This window comes from Tachypleus tridentatus, chromosome 1 (assembly GCF_004210375.1).
Source record: "Tachypleus tridentatus isolate NWPU-2018 chromosome 1, ASM421037v1, whole genome shotgun sequence".
NCBI lineage: Eukaryota > Metazoa > Arthropoda > Merostomata > Xiphosura > Limulidae > Tachypleus > Tachypleus tridentatus.
In genome coordinates this window covers 66,292,156-66,310,407 of record NC_134825.1, presented here as the reverse complement: position 1 = coordinate 66,310,407, position 18,252 = coordinate 66,292,156, and the positions used below count along the sequence as shown (strand labels likewise).

Sequence of the window (18,252 nt, the reverse complement as noted above, 5' to 3'; positions counted from 1 at the left end):
TGTCATTTAAAAATCAAGGACGCAACAAATAGCCTTAGTAACTTTACCATAAACAAACGAATATAGATAGATGTATGTTTGTATTTGCACGTGCCTTGAAAAAATTAAATCAATTAATTTTTACCCGAGTTTCATATCTGTGGTAGTGAAATAGTAAATGTTAATATCGCGATTTATTCTTCTGGTAAAAGGAATAGAAAACATATGAAACTTTACTGGATTTAAAAGAATTAAAAGATTATGTAACAGATATAATAATATTTTAATTCTGTTTGTTTCAGTTTAATATATATTTACAAATTCATGTAACTATTATTAAATGTGTATTGCATAAGTCCTGCCTGTTCTCTAAACAATGTACGATGTTTGTAAAATACTAGTGATTGCTAGTATTGTTGGGCCAACTGAACTTTCGAGAACTTCGTCTAAAGAATATAAATTAATACCCAATACACAGTTTAATATATTGTTGGTCTACTACAGTTAATATACTATAAGCCTCGGAACCTATAATTATAATAAACGCTTATTAATCGGAAAACTACAGATATTTAAGGTATTTGATCAGGAATGTTTATAGATTTTGAACATTACGAACTGTTCAACTTCAGAGAATTTGCTTCGAACGTTAGTATTTCTATGAATAGCTTGTATAATTTTGGCAATGAAAAACTGGCGTGTTCCTGTGAAACAGCTAATTAGCCTTGCTATCACATGCCTTGTACATGTGCATCATCATAAAATTAATTCGTTCTCCGTGAAGCGTCGATAAAAGATTTTGTTCCAGACCGGATAGAAGACTATGAGTATTCTTTGTAATTTTTGTAAAACTCTTGTATATATAAACAACCATTATTTGTAAAAATATCTGTAATAATCGTCATTATAAATTGTATTATTGTTATTTGTATAATAAAATGTATTCGAGTTAAAAAAGAAAATTGTGTGTATTAATCATATTGGCAAATATAATAAATTTGATAGATATCAATATGCATTTAACTTCTAAATTCAATTTCAAATTTTCGTCAGTCTGAAGTCGTAATATGTAACGTCCATAACATAATAAATCGGGAACTTGTCCGAGATTAATTCTTCAAATAAAAATATTTTATTGGATTTTTAAATAAGTTTTTTTAGCTTGTATACCTACTGGCAGACTTTTACTGCCTATTCTATTGGTCTCTTTGTCTGTTCCTCACATGCTACAAACATGAACGAAATGTTGGATATGACAGTTGTGCAAGTGTATTGAATGCACAGACTATTATTAGACATCTTTAGTTTGCAACTGGAGATTGGTATGGTCATAACGAAGACATATATAAATAGGGAGCTGAGTGCGGTCCATTGATAACGTGCAGGATTGTGCATATAAAATAGTGGTTCGTATTACCGCAGTAAAAACAATTGCGCTCTGCACTTTGGAGACCTGTTTGCGTTGTCAGAACGACGATCAAATTTCAGTATTCGGGTTTGACCGGAGCTGGTCAAGAGTTGGCTAGAGATGATGTTGATTGGCTTCCATCCCTACATTTCTGTTACTTCAACGTTAGGACAAAATAACCTTAAGTAGCTTTGCGTGAAATTCAACAAACAAACAACGTGTAAATAAAATTGCACAATTCTAACAACATTGCTTCTTGTATATAGAGCACTTCTGTTTTCTAGTTCTCACTGGTCTCTTTTTGAATCAAGACCAGGCAAATGTGACTACCATGGTATTAACGCAACTCGAGGAATATAATCAAGGGGTAGGCTTAACTGCTATGAGTGAGCAAGTTTTTCTATTTTAAACGTACCATTAATTTCAATCATCATAGCATCGGCTGTAACGACAACTCTTGAAATAACGAAGGTGATAAATAATTTATGTAGAAAACTTACAGACGTTCTGTTAGATTTACTGCACTTATAAATCTTGCCTGTGAGGTTTGCTATCTTTTATCTGACTGTTTCTTTCGTGCCTAGAGATTTTTGTGGAGGAAGATGTCAATAAGAGGCAGTATTGAATAAGCTCCTTCCATGTAGTTGTAGTGACACAAAAACGACACTCTTGGTTGTAACTATCCCTTCTTCCAGATAACATTCATCTTATTATTTTACTGCAGGCTACCATCTTCTTTACTTCTAGTTTATGGTCCAACTTTTGTTGTAAGAGGCCATAAAAACAAACCCTTAGTTTTATGATTGAAAGTTTTTATTCATGTAGCCAAATGAATGTAGTTGCACAAGATATTCTCTGTTAGTTTTCTCTATGCATTCTGTTTCACTAAGTAAAATCTGATCTGTGTATTAAATTGCTAAATCCATTTTTACAGCCATAGATACACACATGCACGCACACACATCTTTATAGATGTTTAACATGTTGTTTTTAAACAAATCTTAAGCAAAACTTGTCATAGAATAGATAATCATTTCACAAACATCCATCCAAGTTGTTCTTAGTCATTTTGTAAACTATTTACTAGAACACCAATATTATAAAGAAGTGTTTCATACACCACAGTTCATTTGCTGGCCTATATTGTTCATTTCATTATACCATCATGTTACACTATACATATACACACACACACACATATATAGTTTTTGAGCCACCAATGATATTGATGGCAAGAATTGAAACTACATATATTGTGGTAATGAGTTTTGCTTGTGAAGATGATATCAGTCATTTTATACTATAAAGTATATTAATAATTGTGGTAACATTTAGTGAAACCAACTATGAAACTATTTTGTCTGTAGTGTACTTTTTATTTATTGAAGTTATCATCAGGTTTGTGTATACACATTCATTGCAGCTATCTTGAATTGTTTATTAATGTCCATATAGATAGACAGTGCCTCAAGCACTGAATTCTCTATTAATGTCTATATAGACAGACAGTGTGATTGTAAAATGTTTGGTCTGTTTTGTATTTTCATACATCTTGTAATGTTTTGTAAATTTTCTAGGTTCTGTTCTCAGGAGTTGCATTGTTTATGTTATTTATCATTATACAGTAAGACTGCTTCACATACAAAGTTCATGTATTTATTAGAATGCAACTGTTAATATAGTTCATACTCAACCACAAGTGTCAGAAAAGATGAGTATTGGGTGAATTTAAGGGCAGTATTGTAGGTGCAACAGTGCAGCTATACGTTAACCTATATGTGTATTATCTATTTTTATTATGTGAATGTTAGACTGTTTATTACATTTTTATATATGTTGGACTTGCATTATACAATTTAAGCAAAGAAAGTAATAGATATTATTGTATGTTTACATTATTCAGAGTTTTATTTCAGTATTAATTCATTTTTAGTGTAACTATTTACCATAATATAATATTATTATTATTATGCAATTAACACAGGATAGCATTAGATTAACACCTCACTATGGAGAACACCTAGTTTATAAAAAAAATGTTAAATATATAGATTTCATAGTTAATATTTAGTATTAATACTTTCCATAGATAATTATTCATAATAATCCAAATTTTTGCTGTTTTCTTCTGCAGGAAATTGCAGCTATTTTGATCAGTTTTGAGAAACATGAGGACTGGTTGTCTAAAGAGGTTAAAATCAGGTATAATGTTTTATAAGCTCATAATTTACTTCTGAAATTAATATAATAAGAACCAATTAAGGATAATACTTTACATTTCCCTTTTGCTGGAAGACTACTCGGGTTGTATTATGTATGTAGGTATAAACCTTCTTAATGTGTATTAAAATCATTACTAGCATAAAAGTTATTTATTCAGTATTTACAGAAAGTATGACTTTTCTGTAATCAATAGTCTTATTACATGTAAATTTTATGTACATAGTTATTTACTTAGAAACGTGTTGCTGTGGAAGAGCTTTATTATCCTTCATGCACATGCATAAGTATATCTACATGGTTGTTTCATTTTTTTATCATGAATATGTTCTTCTCTTTTATAAACACTAAAGCCTATACACACAGATACACTTCCATACAGTTAACAAACTGAGAGACACACACATTGATTGTTCTGCTTTATAAATAAATCTTTTGAAATGCTGTTGATTACATTCAGTGAAGAACAAATGAAATGAGAACTTAAGCTAACTTTAAGTTATAAATGTGTGTACTGCTTTGTTGCCCAAGTACAACATGTGATTTCTTAGTAGTCAGAACAGTTTCTTGAAAGCTTTTAGTGTACTTACTTAAGTGGAAAAGAAGAGAATAACCTTCTCATTTTTACATATTATAGTGGAAACTATAAAAGTGAAAAAGCATTACCTTGAATAATGTAGTTCTTTGCTTTCAGTTATGTAAATCATGTAACTGATACACAAGAACGTCTTAGAAGCATTATCCTCAATTTATAAAATCAACATTATGAAAGTTACATTTTACTTTTTTATATTTTTCAACCTTATTTTTTTTTCTATTTCTGTTAGTGTTAAGGTAATAGATATTTCCATATGAGTGCTTTTTCAGTTGTGCTACATAACTTCAGTCTGATTAGAAAGTTATTGATATTTTTTAACAATACACCTATTCTGTTTAATTGTATTACTATACATGGAAAACTGAACTACTTTCATTATCAGTGTAAAGACATTTTGTTTAAGTATATGTTAATGACCAGATATATATGATATTTTTTTACTCCACAGGCCTAAAAGTGGCTCTATGTTGTTATACAGTAGAAAGCGGGTACGCTATCGGAGGGATGGTTACTGTTGGAAGAAACGTAAAGATGGTAAAACAACAAGAGAAGACCATATGAAATTAAAAGTTCAAGGAACAGAAGTGTGTTCACAGATAGTTTGGTTTTTGCAGGGTGTAACTGTTTGAAATTTCAATTAAAATTAAATAATAGTAGACTTTAAGACTTAAATTAGAGATAGAGAAATATAATAACTGAATGTCAATCATAACTTTTTAACTTAGTGTCAAACTGATAAAAGTTTTGTATTTACAGCCAGCTGATGCACACATTTGTCCAATATTTTTAGTTAAAACAAATAAAGTAAGCAAGCAGTAACATGGAAACAGACAGTTGATGATAAAACACACTCTTTTTAACCTTGTACTTATAGACAGTATTTGGATTTTATTCTAAATGATGATTCTCAAAGGAACCAACATCTGTAAACAATCAATATATTTTCATTAAAACAAAATGTAAATTTCTCCACATAAAAAAACCTGTCATTAAGATTATTACTTTTCATTACCCTATGCAAAATAACAATTTATTTATGAAGTTTTCAGCAGTTTCAGGCACATATTAAATAGGTTTTGATGAAAATTCAACATGATTATAAAAAAGTAATAATTTGATATATTTGGAATGAAATATAACATTAACTTCACCAGAGTGAGATGATAATTATATAGAATCTTGTTTATTGTAACTTTCATAACTCAGTTGTTTTTAGAATAGAATTGAATATTTCCCTGAATTCTTTATTTTATTTGAATATTATTATTTTTTGTGTTTCTGTAGTTTGATAAAATAACATAATGTTCAATTATAAAAAAAAAAGAAATTATTGAATATTTTTCAAAACTTTTGCATCCAATGATGTTTTTTGTGCCTACTGGACATAATTATTACATAAAGCAAATTAAGGAGAAGTGTTATTTACAACTTCTGACAGGGCATTTACATCAAACAGTTAAACATTTAGTACTTAAATACTTGTTAACATTTATAATGGGTTCATAAAGCCAGTATATATATGTAAATAGGTACATGTGTAAGTCTGTGATGTTTGTACATAGTTCAATTTTCAGAAGTCCACCTGTTGGAAGTTTTGTGCAAAGCAACTACAAATACAAATAGAAACAGATTATTTTAACTTATCCAACTAAACATTTAAGGCTATAAAACCACCAGTAACTGTTGCTAAGAGCTATATTGCAGTGTTTACTACAATTAATATATATTTCAGGTTGAGGGCTTATGATGCTAAAACTTGTGGTTTGATCCCTGTAACAGATGCAGCACAATCATCCAACATATTGTACAGCTTTAAGCTAAAACTAATAAACATAGAATCCTAGTGGGTAAACATTCCAAAAAATCCCAAGGATAAGTGTAAGTATTTTATTAATTCAGTAAACAGGTTATTATAACAAGCTGCATTTTGTTTATTTTTAATGGCTTTAACTCAGTATTAACTTAACTAGATATTTTTGACACCCATCATTTTACTAGATAATTGTACAATTCGGTTTATGGCATTGAAATCCCAAAGCAAACTTACGGTTCCTAAGTAGAACTGGAAATTGGTTTAAGCCTAACATAAGTACAAAAATCTATCTAGAAGTTTTAAAATAAAGACTACTTTAATTTTGACAGATTTATTCACTTTTGTTTTCTTGACATGTGACTTATGTGTGTGATTATTACACTTATGTTTGTTTTGCATTAAGTAAAGATGTGATTTTAAATATATTGTGCCTATTTCTGCAGTTGAATAACTTGTAATTTAAAGCAATAATAGATTATTGATATCACATTCTTCATAAGGGTTCTTTTTAAACTGAAAACGTACCTTTGTGAATAGGTATTGTCGTTTTCCAAGTGAAACATTTCTTTTTCTGCTGATCTTTATTTTCACAATCAACTACTTGTCTTTTCCCCAGTGTATATATGGATGTTATGTGCACTCTGCAATCCTTCCAACGTTTCACCGTCGCTGTTATTGGCTTCTCCAGGTTTGTGAGAAAAAATATATTATTTTCTCTGAGTTGATTATTATAGTCTTCAATTTTTTGTCAGTTTTTATATTCAATATTGAACTAAGCTATTTATAAAAATATTTGAAAAGTTCTTGAACATGCTTACAGTAAAAATAAGCACATATAATTGGTATAAAATAACTTTTTTTTTTTATAATAAAAGTTAACAGAAACCCAAAACAGTCTATTCAGAATACATTAACTAAAACTGAACATTTTTTCATAGAGATATTACATTAAATATATTTTGAATGATTTTCGTATTATAATATCAACACAATAATCATACAAATATGGTACAGTTTCCACTGTTAAATAGACTGAAGCCTAGCTGAAAACAAGCATCTTTGGTTGTAATAATTATAATTTAGCCCTATAAAAGTATAAACCATATATGTGTAGTGAGATGTCCATTACATGTTATATTTAAGAAACTAATGAGCAGTAAATCACTATTTACCCAGCACATACACAATAATTATATTTTAACAACTTGTTAGAAGCTTCATGGATTGCTTGCCTTTTTCTCAAATCTGTTTATTGTAATTTTTTTTTGGGGAGAAAAAACTCATTTATATCTAACCATTACTCATACTGCTATATTATAAAAATGAATGTTGTCAACCATTTTTGTAACATTAACATGTTTAAATAGAATGCAGATTAAAATTGTTCAAAATATGTAATTGTTTTATATAAAAATATTGATTATTATTTTTAGTTTAAATGTGTCAATTAGCAGTGCATATACTGTTCTCTGAAGTTGAATATAAAATTAAGCACAATATTGCTATTTTCAATACATCAAATATAATGCAAAATTCTTCCTTTGTTTTAGAACCCTGACATTGTGCTTGTTCATTATCTGAATGTCCCCTATAGTGATGACAACAAAATCCTCATTTCTCCCAGTCTCAGCTACTGTGCTGATAAAAAAGAATGGACAAAGGAGGAGCTAATTTCTCAGCTAAAACCCATGTGTGAGTAATGAGAGTGACTTTTTTTTGTAAGTTTTCAAAGAGGGAAGAACTAATAAGAAACAATGTGTTTTCACTTTTAGTAAGGAAAGACAGCTAATCAGTGATAACGAGAAAACCCACTTGTAGAGAAAAATATATATGTAAAAACATAAATATTTTCTCAACCCAAACCAGCCGTTTTTACATATATAAAGACAGCTAATGTTTTAGTATGAACATGTATAGTCCAAGCATCTTATTAACCTTTGAACATTTAAAATTTAAAACAAAAAATGTTTTTTATTCTATTTATAAATCCCTGTTTCCTTATGTTTTAATACCCATTATTCACATATGCAAGTAATTTATTCCTTGAAACTTTGAGATTCATTTTATAGTCATATACACTATTGATATTTATGTAGGTCTGTTAGTTCAAAGGTCAAATTGGTAGTAATGTACTCTTTTTTCTTAGTGAATATCTGAATAAATTCATAGTTGATATCTCAGAATATCAAAAAAATTATTATAGTTTTAAAAACTAGGTAAATTCACATTTTGTTTAATTGTCCCTGGAACAAAGAGGTGGTGCCTATAAAGTTGGAACTTGGCCCTGATAAAACAGTCAGCAATATATATATACGTGTGTGCCAATAAAACTGTATCTATTTGAGGGTTCAACATAGCCTGTTTAAGATAAAATTCTACCATTATAACAGTATAGAATGGAAAATGTTTTGTTTATCTTAATCATGCATGTATGTATTTGTCTTGTTATAAAAATGTTTTTTTGGTTCAAGGAGATACTCTGAGTGAAATATAATCTTTTATTATTTTAGAGATAGTGATTAGAATGGATAATAACATTTTGCAGACATGCACAAGATGGTTAAATGTGGCTCCTGTATTTGGACTATGTGTGTAGGAGATTACATCTGAATTGTGTGTACTCTGTAATATTTTCAAGCCTATGAGCATCTAGGAAGGGAAAGATGATACTGTATTTTCAGACAAGATGGTTGAGTGATACAGGGATTGTAACTAGGAAAACTTACTGAAGTCAGATGGAAGTCAGACCTCAAGAGGACTTACCCCACCTAAAAGTTGATAAGCTCTGCATTGGTGTATACTAACTGAGTTGTACATTGTTGAACATATGGATGAAGATATATATTTTGACATTTTTCATCATCAAGAAAACCAAACATTTTTAAACCTAATATTCAACCCCGGCACACATTGTACAAAGCAATGACCTCTAGCTGGATCAAATATGAACAAATAATTAGTAAAGTTGGAGTCAGAGTAATAGGATGCTAAGCACATGTTCCATCTCTTTTTGCAGAGCCTTGGACATGAAGAACCAACAAGGATGTTGATAATCCATTTGTATCATATCACTGATACATCCTTATCTCCTTGAGGAGAATTCGTGTACATGGTGAGGGAACCTCACAGAGAAGGTTCTGTACTTTCAGTTTACATCCTCTGGGATCTACACACCCACCCATGTGTTTGCTGTGCGTGGAGACCTATGAGGGGAGGAGAGGATATTGGTGGTTGAGGGGTCCAACTCCGACACAACACTTTGGCCTTGAATTCCTATAGATGGATGAGCTTGGAGTAGGCTCTCCCCTAGGGTCAGTTGGTTGGTCTACTTAGGCTAGGTTAAATTGAGTACCAGCATTGGACATTCTTAATGGATATTGTGGACATTGTAGCTTATGCTGGTGTTCAGGTATAGTGCTCACAAAACCCTGGTGTTGCCACAACATCCTTGTTTGGCATTTTAGTATGTTCCCTCGTAGGGCATCGAGGTGGTTGGAGTCAGTTGGCAGTGAAATGTTTTTCCATTTTTATGGATACCTCCATTCATGAAAAAATAAATAAAAATTAAAAAAATAAAAATATATATTATTGGAAAACGACCACACATGGATGACTCTGTTGTACAGTAACCATCACAGTCAGATACTGTATCTCCATTTCTAATTATGCATTCCTTATCCAAAAAAATCTTTATGGCAGATGTCTCCCTTTTGTATTCAGGCTTGCTGGCTCTCCCAGTCAGTAAAGAAGTTAGACTTTGGAGGAAAAATCTCCACCACAACATACCAAACTCCTCTTGAAACTGAAGGTCATTGGGAATATACCCATCAAGGTTACTCCCCATGAAATATGTGACTTTTAATTCTTCCAGAGAAGTTATAGTTGAGAGGGATTTAAAGAATGCTCCCAAGTTGGAGATCCATGCTGGGATCTCCAGCCAAGACGTATCTAGGGTGCACCAAATCTCCACTGGCAAAGACGGAACTATGATGCCTACTAATGTTCTAATATTGAAGTTTACATCACAATGTCCTCCTGCCACAGTCAGAACAGGTTATCTGAATTGTAAGGTACAGTTATACATTTACAACCCTTTCAGATGTTTCCAGTGTCAGCAGCTTGGTCATTCAAAGACATCATGTTGGGGTTCTTTAACATGTGCTCATTGTGGTGGCAAAGACCACGATATCTACAAGTGCAAACTGAAACCACACTGTGTTAACTGTAGTGCTTCACACCCCTGTTACACTGTTTCTTGTCCTAAGTGGGTGGAGGAGAAAAAGGTGCAATGTTTGAAGACTATAAACAATATCTCCTACCCAGAGACTTGGAAGTTATTGTCCCCCCACTCCATCTCAGAGATATGCTGCTGCATTCTGATCCACTGCCACAGTGGGAATGCAGACAGATCTCTCCATGCCTCCAGCAGAGTCGTTTGTAAATCATCTGTAGAGTCTTTTGCCCTTCATAGTTAAGAGAGTTGAAGGATCTAAGTCTACTTCCATCTCTGTTCCTGACACTCCTTCCAGTGACTACCCAAGTCCATTTCCTATTGCTTCAGATATTTCCTCTGGTTTGTCCTCTTCTGCAGCTGCAAGATGCAAAACAATTATTCATTCGTACTCTCAGTTGCTGGTATCTTTGTCCACAGAGAGAGACCTACCTTCTCGACCCAGGGCAGGATCCACACAGATCGATAGACTTTCATCCAATAGAGAAGAAAATCATGGTTGAAAATAGAAGGGCTTTCACTCCATTCTGTGAAACTCTTGAGGTTTTCGTTCAAATATAGATGACATGAAGAATTTGATTGATTCTTACCATTCTGTGTGTCTCTCTGTACAGGAAGCATTTGTGAAACCTGCTGATGCAATCATCCTTCAGCAATGTTTTTGTACAGAAACAACGGGTTGTGTGATGGACAAGCGCATGGAGGAGTAGCACTGCTGGTTGATAAGCATGTGCCCCCCTGTCTTTGACACTGAATATACCCTTGGAGGCTGTAGCCATCTGTGTTTTCTTAGGTTGTACCATCACTATTTGTTCTCTCTACCTAGCTCCTGAAGATACCTTTGATCAGTCAGACCTTAATGCCCTCATTAAGCAGTTATCATTATTCCCTTTTAATCCTGGGGGATTTCAATGAACATAATCCTCTTTGGGATTGTGCTGATATTGATGGGAAGGGTCATTCCATAGAGTGTATTCTTTTGGATCAAAACCCTTTACTCTTCAATACAGGCTCTTATACTTATTTTCATGCACCTACTTGGTCTTTTACTGCTGTTGATCTCTATCTGCTCCCCTTTAATTTTCTTGAATGATTCACAGTAACCCATGGGACAGTGATCATTTCCCTATCATTTTGAGAGAGACTGGCCATGGTCAATGCCACCTGACCCGTGTGCCTCTATGAAAGTTGGACCAGGCCAACTGGCCCCCTTTCACAGATCTCTCGGAACTTGATCCTGGCATCATCTGTAAACCATCAGTAGACAACTACATGGCAGCATTAGCTGACTGTATTGTCCAGACAGCTGCTCAGTGTACTCCTAAAACCTCAACACATTTTCCACAGTATCCTTGTCTGTGATAAAATCCTGCTTGCCACATGGCTTTTGTATGTATCCCATGCTTTCAAACAACATTGCTTTTAAGTGGGCCCATGCATATGCTCTGCAGGTTAGATGTGAAAGCCAGAAAGAATCTTGGATTAATTACACATCTAGCATCTCCTCTACTACCAGTTCCAAAGACATATGGGACAAGATTTGAAACATCAGTGGACTTCTGCCCCATTTTGAACTTGTTCTCCGATGGCCAGGAAGTTGCTGATGCCAAGAGCATCACTGATACTCTCGGTGAAAACTTTCCTCATGGACCTAGCACTTATACTTCATCCCCCACCTTCTTAGCCATCAAGACACAGGCAGAGCTCTCATCTATTTCCTTTCAGGTTGATTGTCTCTGTGACTATAATTGCCCCTTTACGTTGGTGGAACTTAAGTTTGCTCTTCATTGGTCTGGCAGTTCATCTGGCGGAAGGAGGAAATTATCTTGGCTGGGCTATGCATTGATCACAGTTTTTAACTCATTTTCTTTTACCTGGTACTGATGCATCAATATGTGGTCTGTGTGACACTCAAGTTGTGCAGTCATGTCAACTGCGAGAGACAGCATCATTTTAGACATATATTTACAAGGGGCTCATTGATGATGGTGACATTGTCCACCTCATTTGTGTTTTTGAATTTTTAAGGGCCATTGGCCTTTTTAACATGATTCGTTTTTACACATTTTAATAATTTTCCTTTTATTTTTACTTTTTTTACCAGTTGTTTGACACAGATAGCCTATATGCTTTGAGCCACTAAACAACCAACCAACCAACTTTCTGTACCTGAAGTAGTTGTGATTCTGCTTAATATATTCATAACTGTGTATTTAAATTCATACACATGGTATCAAAGCATAACAAGTGTAAACATACAGTACTGAACAAAAGTGTTAGGACAAGAGAATATTTTGTCTTTCTTTCTATTTTATGGGGTTAATTCTTCCAAACAAATACAGAATGTAAATTTCAACACTGTGGTAATACTTCACTGCTTCCTTTTGACAATTGAATAAGCCAAGGTGAGAATACTTATAATTTTTTTAGAATTATCATATATGTGTACCAGTGGCATGTCATAAGGGTTCTGCTTGAATGAACATACTGATCACACTTACAGTCTGAAATAACTGTCATAGTACCCCATGCAGTGTCTTAACTATACAGAAAGAAGCTAGTATATGGTACCAGCATGTGCTAGAAGAAATCATTTTAATAGCAATGAACAAATAAACCTTGATAAAAACAGGGTTTAACTCTATATATTAAATTTTGTTGTCATGCCACAGCCCAAAAAGCATAGAGTATTATCAGTAGAGCATAGAGTTCTCTCAAAAGCATTACATGATGCTGTTTGGATTTTCTGTCAAACTGTTGCAGATTTGAAATGCTCGTCAAACACTGTTTAGTATTTTCTAGGTCATGAGACTGAGACAGGTAAATTTGAAAATAGGAAAGGAAGAGCTACGACACTTAAACTCAATAATATTGATGTTAAATATCTTTGTTTATACAGCCTTTGGGACAGAAGAAAGACTGTCACTGACCTCAAGAATGAAATAAATCACCATGTACCAAATGACAGAAGAGTGTCCACATCTACAGTATCAAGAAGACTCAACAAGAATGGAATATTTGGTCATGTAGCAGTTAGAAAAACATTTACTTTGATCTCTGAATATTGTCAAGAGACTGAAATTTCCAACAAAATACAAAACTTGGACTGTTGATAATTAGAAAAGGATGATATGAATGGATGAGTTCAAGTGTGAGATATTTGATTCTATGCACAGGTTGTACATCTGGTGGAAGAAAGGTGAAAAATACCTTAATGCATAGCACCTACCATGAAGCATGGAAGAGACAGTGTGATGGTTTGGGATGATTCTATGTGTGGCAAGTGGAGATATTTGAAAAGTAGATAGAATAATGGACCAGCACAGATACTATCATGGTATACCTCGTGGTTTGCATAGTATCAGTAAAGCATTCTACTGTGAAGATAATGGTCTCAAGCACTCTTCCAACTTATGCAAATATTACTTAGCTAAGAAAGAAACTGGTGGAGTCATTCAAATGACGCAATGACCCCCACAGAGCTCTAATCTTAAACCAGAGGAACAGATCTGGGATTTGATAGATAAAAAACTGGACAAATTAAAAGTTGCTTCCAAAGAATCTTTATGGGAATATATTAGAGACATTTGGAGTAAAATCCCAAAAGACACTGTGATTAAATATGTTGCCGCAATGCCTGAAAAACTATTTGCAGTTATTAGCAAGCAAAATGGAGACACACAAAATATTTACCTTTTGCTGAACTCAGTCACATCCACTGAGTTTTTGTACTACTAAATATGAATGTTAATAAAATGTAGATGTTTCACCTGTGATTTACCTTTGTGATTGTTCTTTGGAAGCAACCTGAAATCTAATTATTGACTTTGTCCTAACACTTTTGTACAGAACTGTATATTAGTTTGTTTTTTGTTTTTTTATAATTCTACTTTTGATGCCATAATGTCAGTCTGATAGATTTCACTCTGTCAATATGTTTATATATACAGTCTAACAGTATCTGTGTTTGACTTTAAGTTGTCATTAGAATGACTTTAAAATAAATACTGCAGTTAGCTGACTTATAATGATAAATTGATTTATAGATTTTTTTCATTTAAATTAGAGAGATGGATAAATTCAAATCTTATAGGCAACCTATCTTTTTGGCAGGTACTTTGCAACACCATCAGGTTATAGCCATAAAATTTGTTACATTATCTTGCATTATTTTGCAGTACCTAAAAGTAAATTTTCACATCAGATTTGGATTTCTGGATATTTTTATGCCAGTACATGTTACACCAGTATGTGAATTAAACCCACTCACAATTCCATAGGTTTGAAGCTGTTTTATAATTTTCACAGCTTAATGGAAATTGTTCTATAGAACTAAGTCCAATGTTACTATAAAGGATGTGGCATGTATCTCAGTTTCTATGTATATGACCAAAACTTCCTTACTATCTATTGAATGATACCATAAACAAAAATCCATAAAAAAGAAATTGCACTTTGGAAAATAATTGTTGTATGCACTACAACCATTTCTTTATAATAGAACACAACTTTAAAAAAAAGTATTATTTTTACAACAAGAATAAGACTGTAATAAGGACTGTACATGAGGGTTTCATTATGTAATTTGTACATGAAGTAAAGACCTTATTTTATCACTAAAGTTTATATCAGTAAATATCAGACTTATATTGCTAGAAACTAGGTTTCAATAACCATGTTGGGCAAAGCAGAGATAAACCCCATTGTGTAGCATTGTGCTTAAACTGCAAACAAACATATCAGTAAAATGTGTGAAAAGTTTGAGCTATGTACATTGAATCATTTTGGTGCAATGAGTTGCACATGACTAAAAAGCACAATCCAAACACTTTTCCCATTCAGTACTTCTCAGACAAAAACTCATTTTTTTAGAAAATGTGAACATTCTCAAAATGTTTTTGATAAGTAATAATAATTTTGATAAGTAATAAGCTAGTAATTACTAGCACTAACAGCTGCCTGTAGGGCAGAATTTATACTAATATTGATAATTTACCATGCCAGCACTTATTACCACCTTTATAGTCAATTTTAGTACTGTACACTGCTGAGAACCTCCAGAAATTCACTCCTGTTTCACAAGCATAGTCAAATTAGTTCTAATAATTAACTTACTCAATGGTAACTGTTTATTCTCTGATGATTAAAAGCTAGATGAGATCATCTTGAATTATTTAGTATATGAAGTTATTAAATTTCAGGCCTATACCTAAGTAACAAGTTCAACAGATCATATTATTTATGATGCCTGTATCCAAACAATATATAAAACTTATTTACACTTAACTAATAATATAATATCCATGTAATATTAAATTTTAGTTTTACAACAACCACTTTTATGTCTGTTATTTATGCTTTCTGTATTTTTATTTTAAAATTTAATAGTGGACAACATAAAAAATATTCAAGGCTGTTATTCTGCATGAAATTAATAACTTCTGAAAAATTAGTACAGTTAGAATTACATTATAAGTTCATATTACTTAAAAAGTGATACATAAATTATGTGCTTCAGTGTGACTATACTGTTATGAATGGCTTGTTTAAACAGTGTGGTAGCAAATGATGGACGAATTAATGTTAATAGTAAACTACTGATAAAAACATATTTGGAAAAACTAACATTAATTCCCTTAAGAGTCAGTCAGAATTTTATTATGATCTTCAGTTAATTTTCTGATGCTCTGTGTTGAAATGTGCACATTCATTAAAAGCTTAATAACTTTGAAATTAAGCATTCATATAGATGAGAAGTTTTCTAACTTAAATATATACTGAATTTTAAAATTTCTGTGTTGCTTTGAAACAGAATATTTTAACTTTTATTATGTTTGTACATTATACTATGTAAACTAATAAATCTGTTATTCATTTCAAATATGTTTAAACAAATTAACTTTTTTAAATGAATGTAGTTACTGGACATACCACTAAACTTGGTTTTTATTCTTTCCAGTTTATAGTGAGAATGAACCAGATTTAAATAATGAATTAGAAATTTCAGTAAGTATCAAATTTTCTAAGTTATGATTAAAACTGCTAATAAAATGTTGCAATTAGTAAAACAACCATTGTATTGGATATTCTTACCTTGAATGGTGATTTTTTATTAATTCTGTGAAAATAAAGTTTACAGTAACTATGTTACTATGTGTATTAAAATTTGTATGATAATTATGTGCTCTTACAGTACGGTAAAATGGAGGATTAGTAAATAGTGCTTTGTTATTTTGCATTCAAGATGGCAGTGTTTTTCTGTATGTTTGAATAGTTTGAGTTTCAAAATGCTGTTTACTTATCAAGTGTTGTTGTTTTCTTTTAAAGTTAAGAAAAAAACAGCCTTTACACTCCATGTAAATATAAACAATATATTTTTTTATTTAAACCAACATTTTTCATTTGTGGCTTCTTCATGGTTAATATATGTATCTTTTTGCTATTTTTTACACTTAAATATTTTTTCTCCTAAAGGGATGAAATTTTACATTTATAAGATCACTCAGCACTGTGCGTGAAGTTAAAATGTAATGTTTGAAATCATTTCTTCTAAGAAAACGTTATTATGTTAACATATAAAATAAATCAGAGCTCAAAATCAAAGCATCAAATTATAGGTATCACTGTTAGTCATACAGCTGTATTTCTTTAAAAAAATCTAACAAATGAGTATTGGTTGGAATTTCATTTTGTATAATGTCTTCCTTTTCCTAATGAAGCAAACAGCAGAAACTGTGGAAGCTGTTGTCCAACAACTTATGGAGAAGCAGCGAGCCAAGATGGCTGTCAGAACACATGAATGTGTGTGTGACACAACAACTCCATCCAAGTCACCTGTTTCTACAGGGTCAGTATCAGGAGGAAATAAAAAATGTAGTCATACTTTACACCGAATTATTTCACCCAAGATCCAGGCTGCAGCAGCAGCAGCTGCTGCTGCATCTAGCATTGGTACTGTGGCTACTACTGTAGCTTCAACAGCATCAGTTCAGACTTCTGTTTCTCAAACAGTTAGTCAGAAAACAGGTACTAATATCATTCAGTCTACAACAACAGTCAGTAGCTCTACAACTTCTCAACGATCAAGTGGGGTGATCTTGGCCATGCCTTGCAGATCTCTTGTACAGGATGGATCTTCTCGAGAAACCAATCTCCCTGCAGCTTCAAGTGTCAACAGCACTACTACGTCTCTGATTTTAAACCTTTCTCAGCTTCAGGGAGGTGGAGGACTGTTGATTTTGAACAGTGCAACGGCAGGTATGGGATTGAACTCAACTTCCTTGACTCCTGTGACACTACTGTGTGGACAAAATGCAGGTACTGGTTTCCTTACCACAACAACTACTACTGCTCAGAACTCAAACTCTATGGAAACTTCAGACTCTTCATCAACATCAACTCCTAAACACATAAACTTAGGTATGAAACATAATTCTGTCAAATCAGACAACTCCTTAAAGAGTGAAGAGATGGACTTTGGATCAAATCTTTCTATTCAGAAAGACCCTAATCTAAGTCGTGCCATTCATGATTTTACCCTTGATCCTGAAGGAAGTCTAACTCTACTACAAGATCTTCAAAAAGAATCATCCTCAAATCTACTTTCCAGTTCTTCACCATTAATCAGTGCAGATTCCTCTCCAGTTCTAATTAAAACTGAACCTATTAACCAATCAGACATGGTAGTTGACTTAAATCCCATGGACTTCATTGATAATGATCTTTCAACACCTGATGATGAGGTCTTTAATCTTGACACATTTGATATGCTTACTGACTTACCAAACCTAGATGACCTTCATTCTGACCTTGTGTCCAGTAGTGGTTTGTGTGGACATAGTAGCTCCTCTTCTGGTACAAATCTTGCAGTTTCTGTATCTAAAAGTCATCACCACGATTCTCAAGATTTCCATCACACGTCACAGCACATCACTGATTATTGTCCTCATTGGTCTTATACAGAAGTAAGTACATAATATATTCCATTATTTACAGACTGTAAA

The 18,252-nt window shown here is 32.6% G+C and overlaps 1 protein-coding gene across 9 annotated transcripts in view; it reads left to right on the top strand.

The window, feature by feature from the left end:
* LOC143250856 (calmodulin-binding transcription activator 2-like) overlaps positions 1-18,252 on the top strand; it is a 188,657-nt gene that overhangs the window by 132,261 nt on the left and 38,144 nt on the right. For all 9 annotated transcript variants that reach the window (XM_076501984.1, XM_076501968.1, XM_076501986.1 and 6 more), the window contains exons 4-9: positions 3,522-3,589; positions 4,654-4,789; positions 6,635-6,706; positions 7,569-7,710; positions 16,209-16,255; positions 16,969-18,213. In XM_076501984.1, the coding sequence (XP_076358099.1) occupies positions 3,522-3,589; positions 4,654-4,789; positions 6,635-6,706; positions 7,569-7,710; positions 16,209-16,255; positions 16,969-18,213 (1,710 nt within the window). The remainder of the gene's footprint in view (positions 1-3,521; positions 3,590-4,653; positions 4,790-6,634; positions 6,707-7,568; positions 7,711-16,208; positions 16,256-16,968; positions 18,214-18,252) is intronic.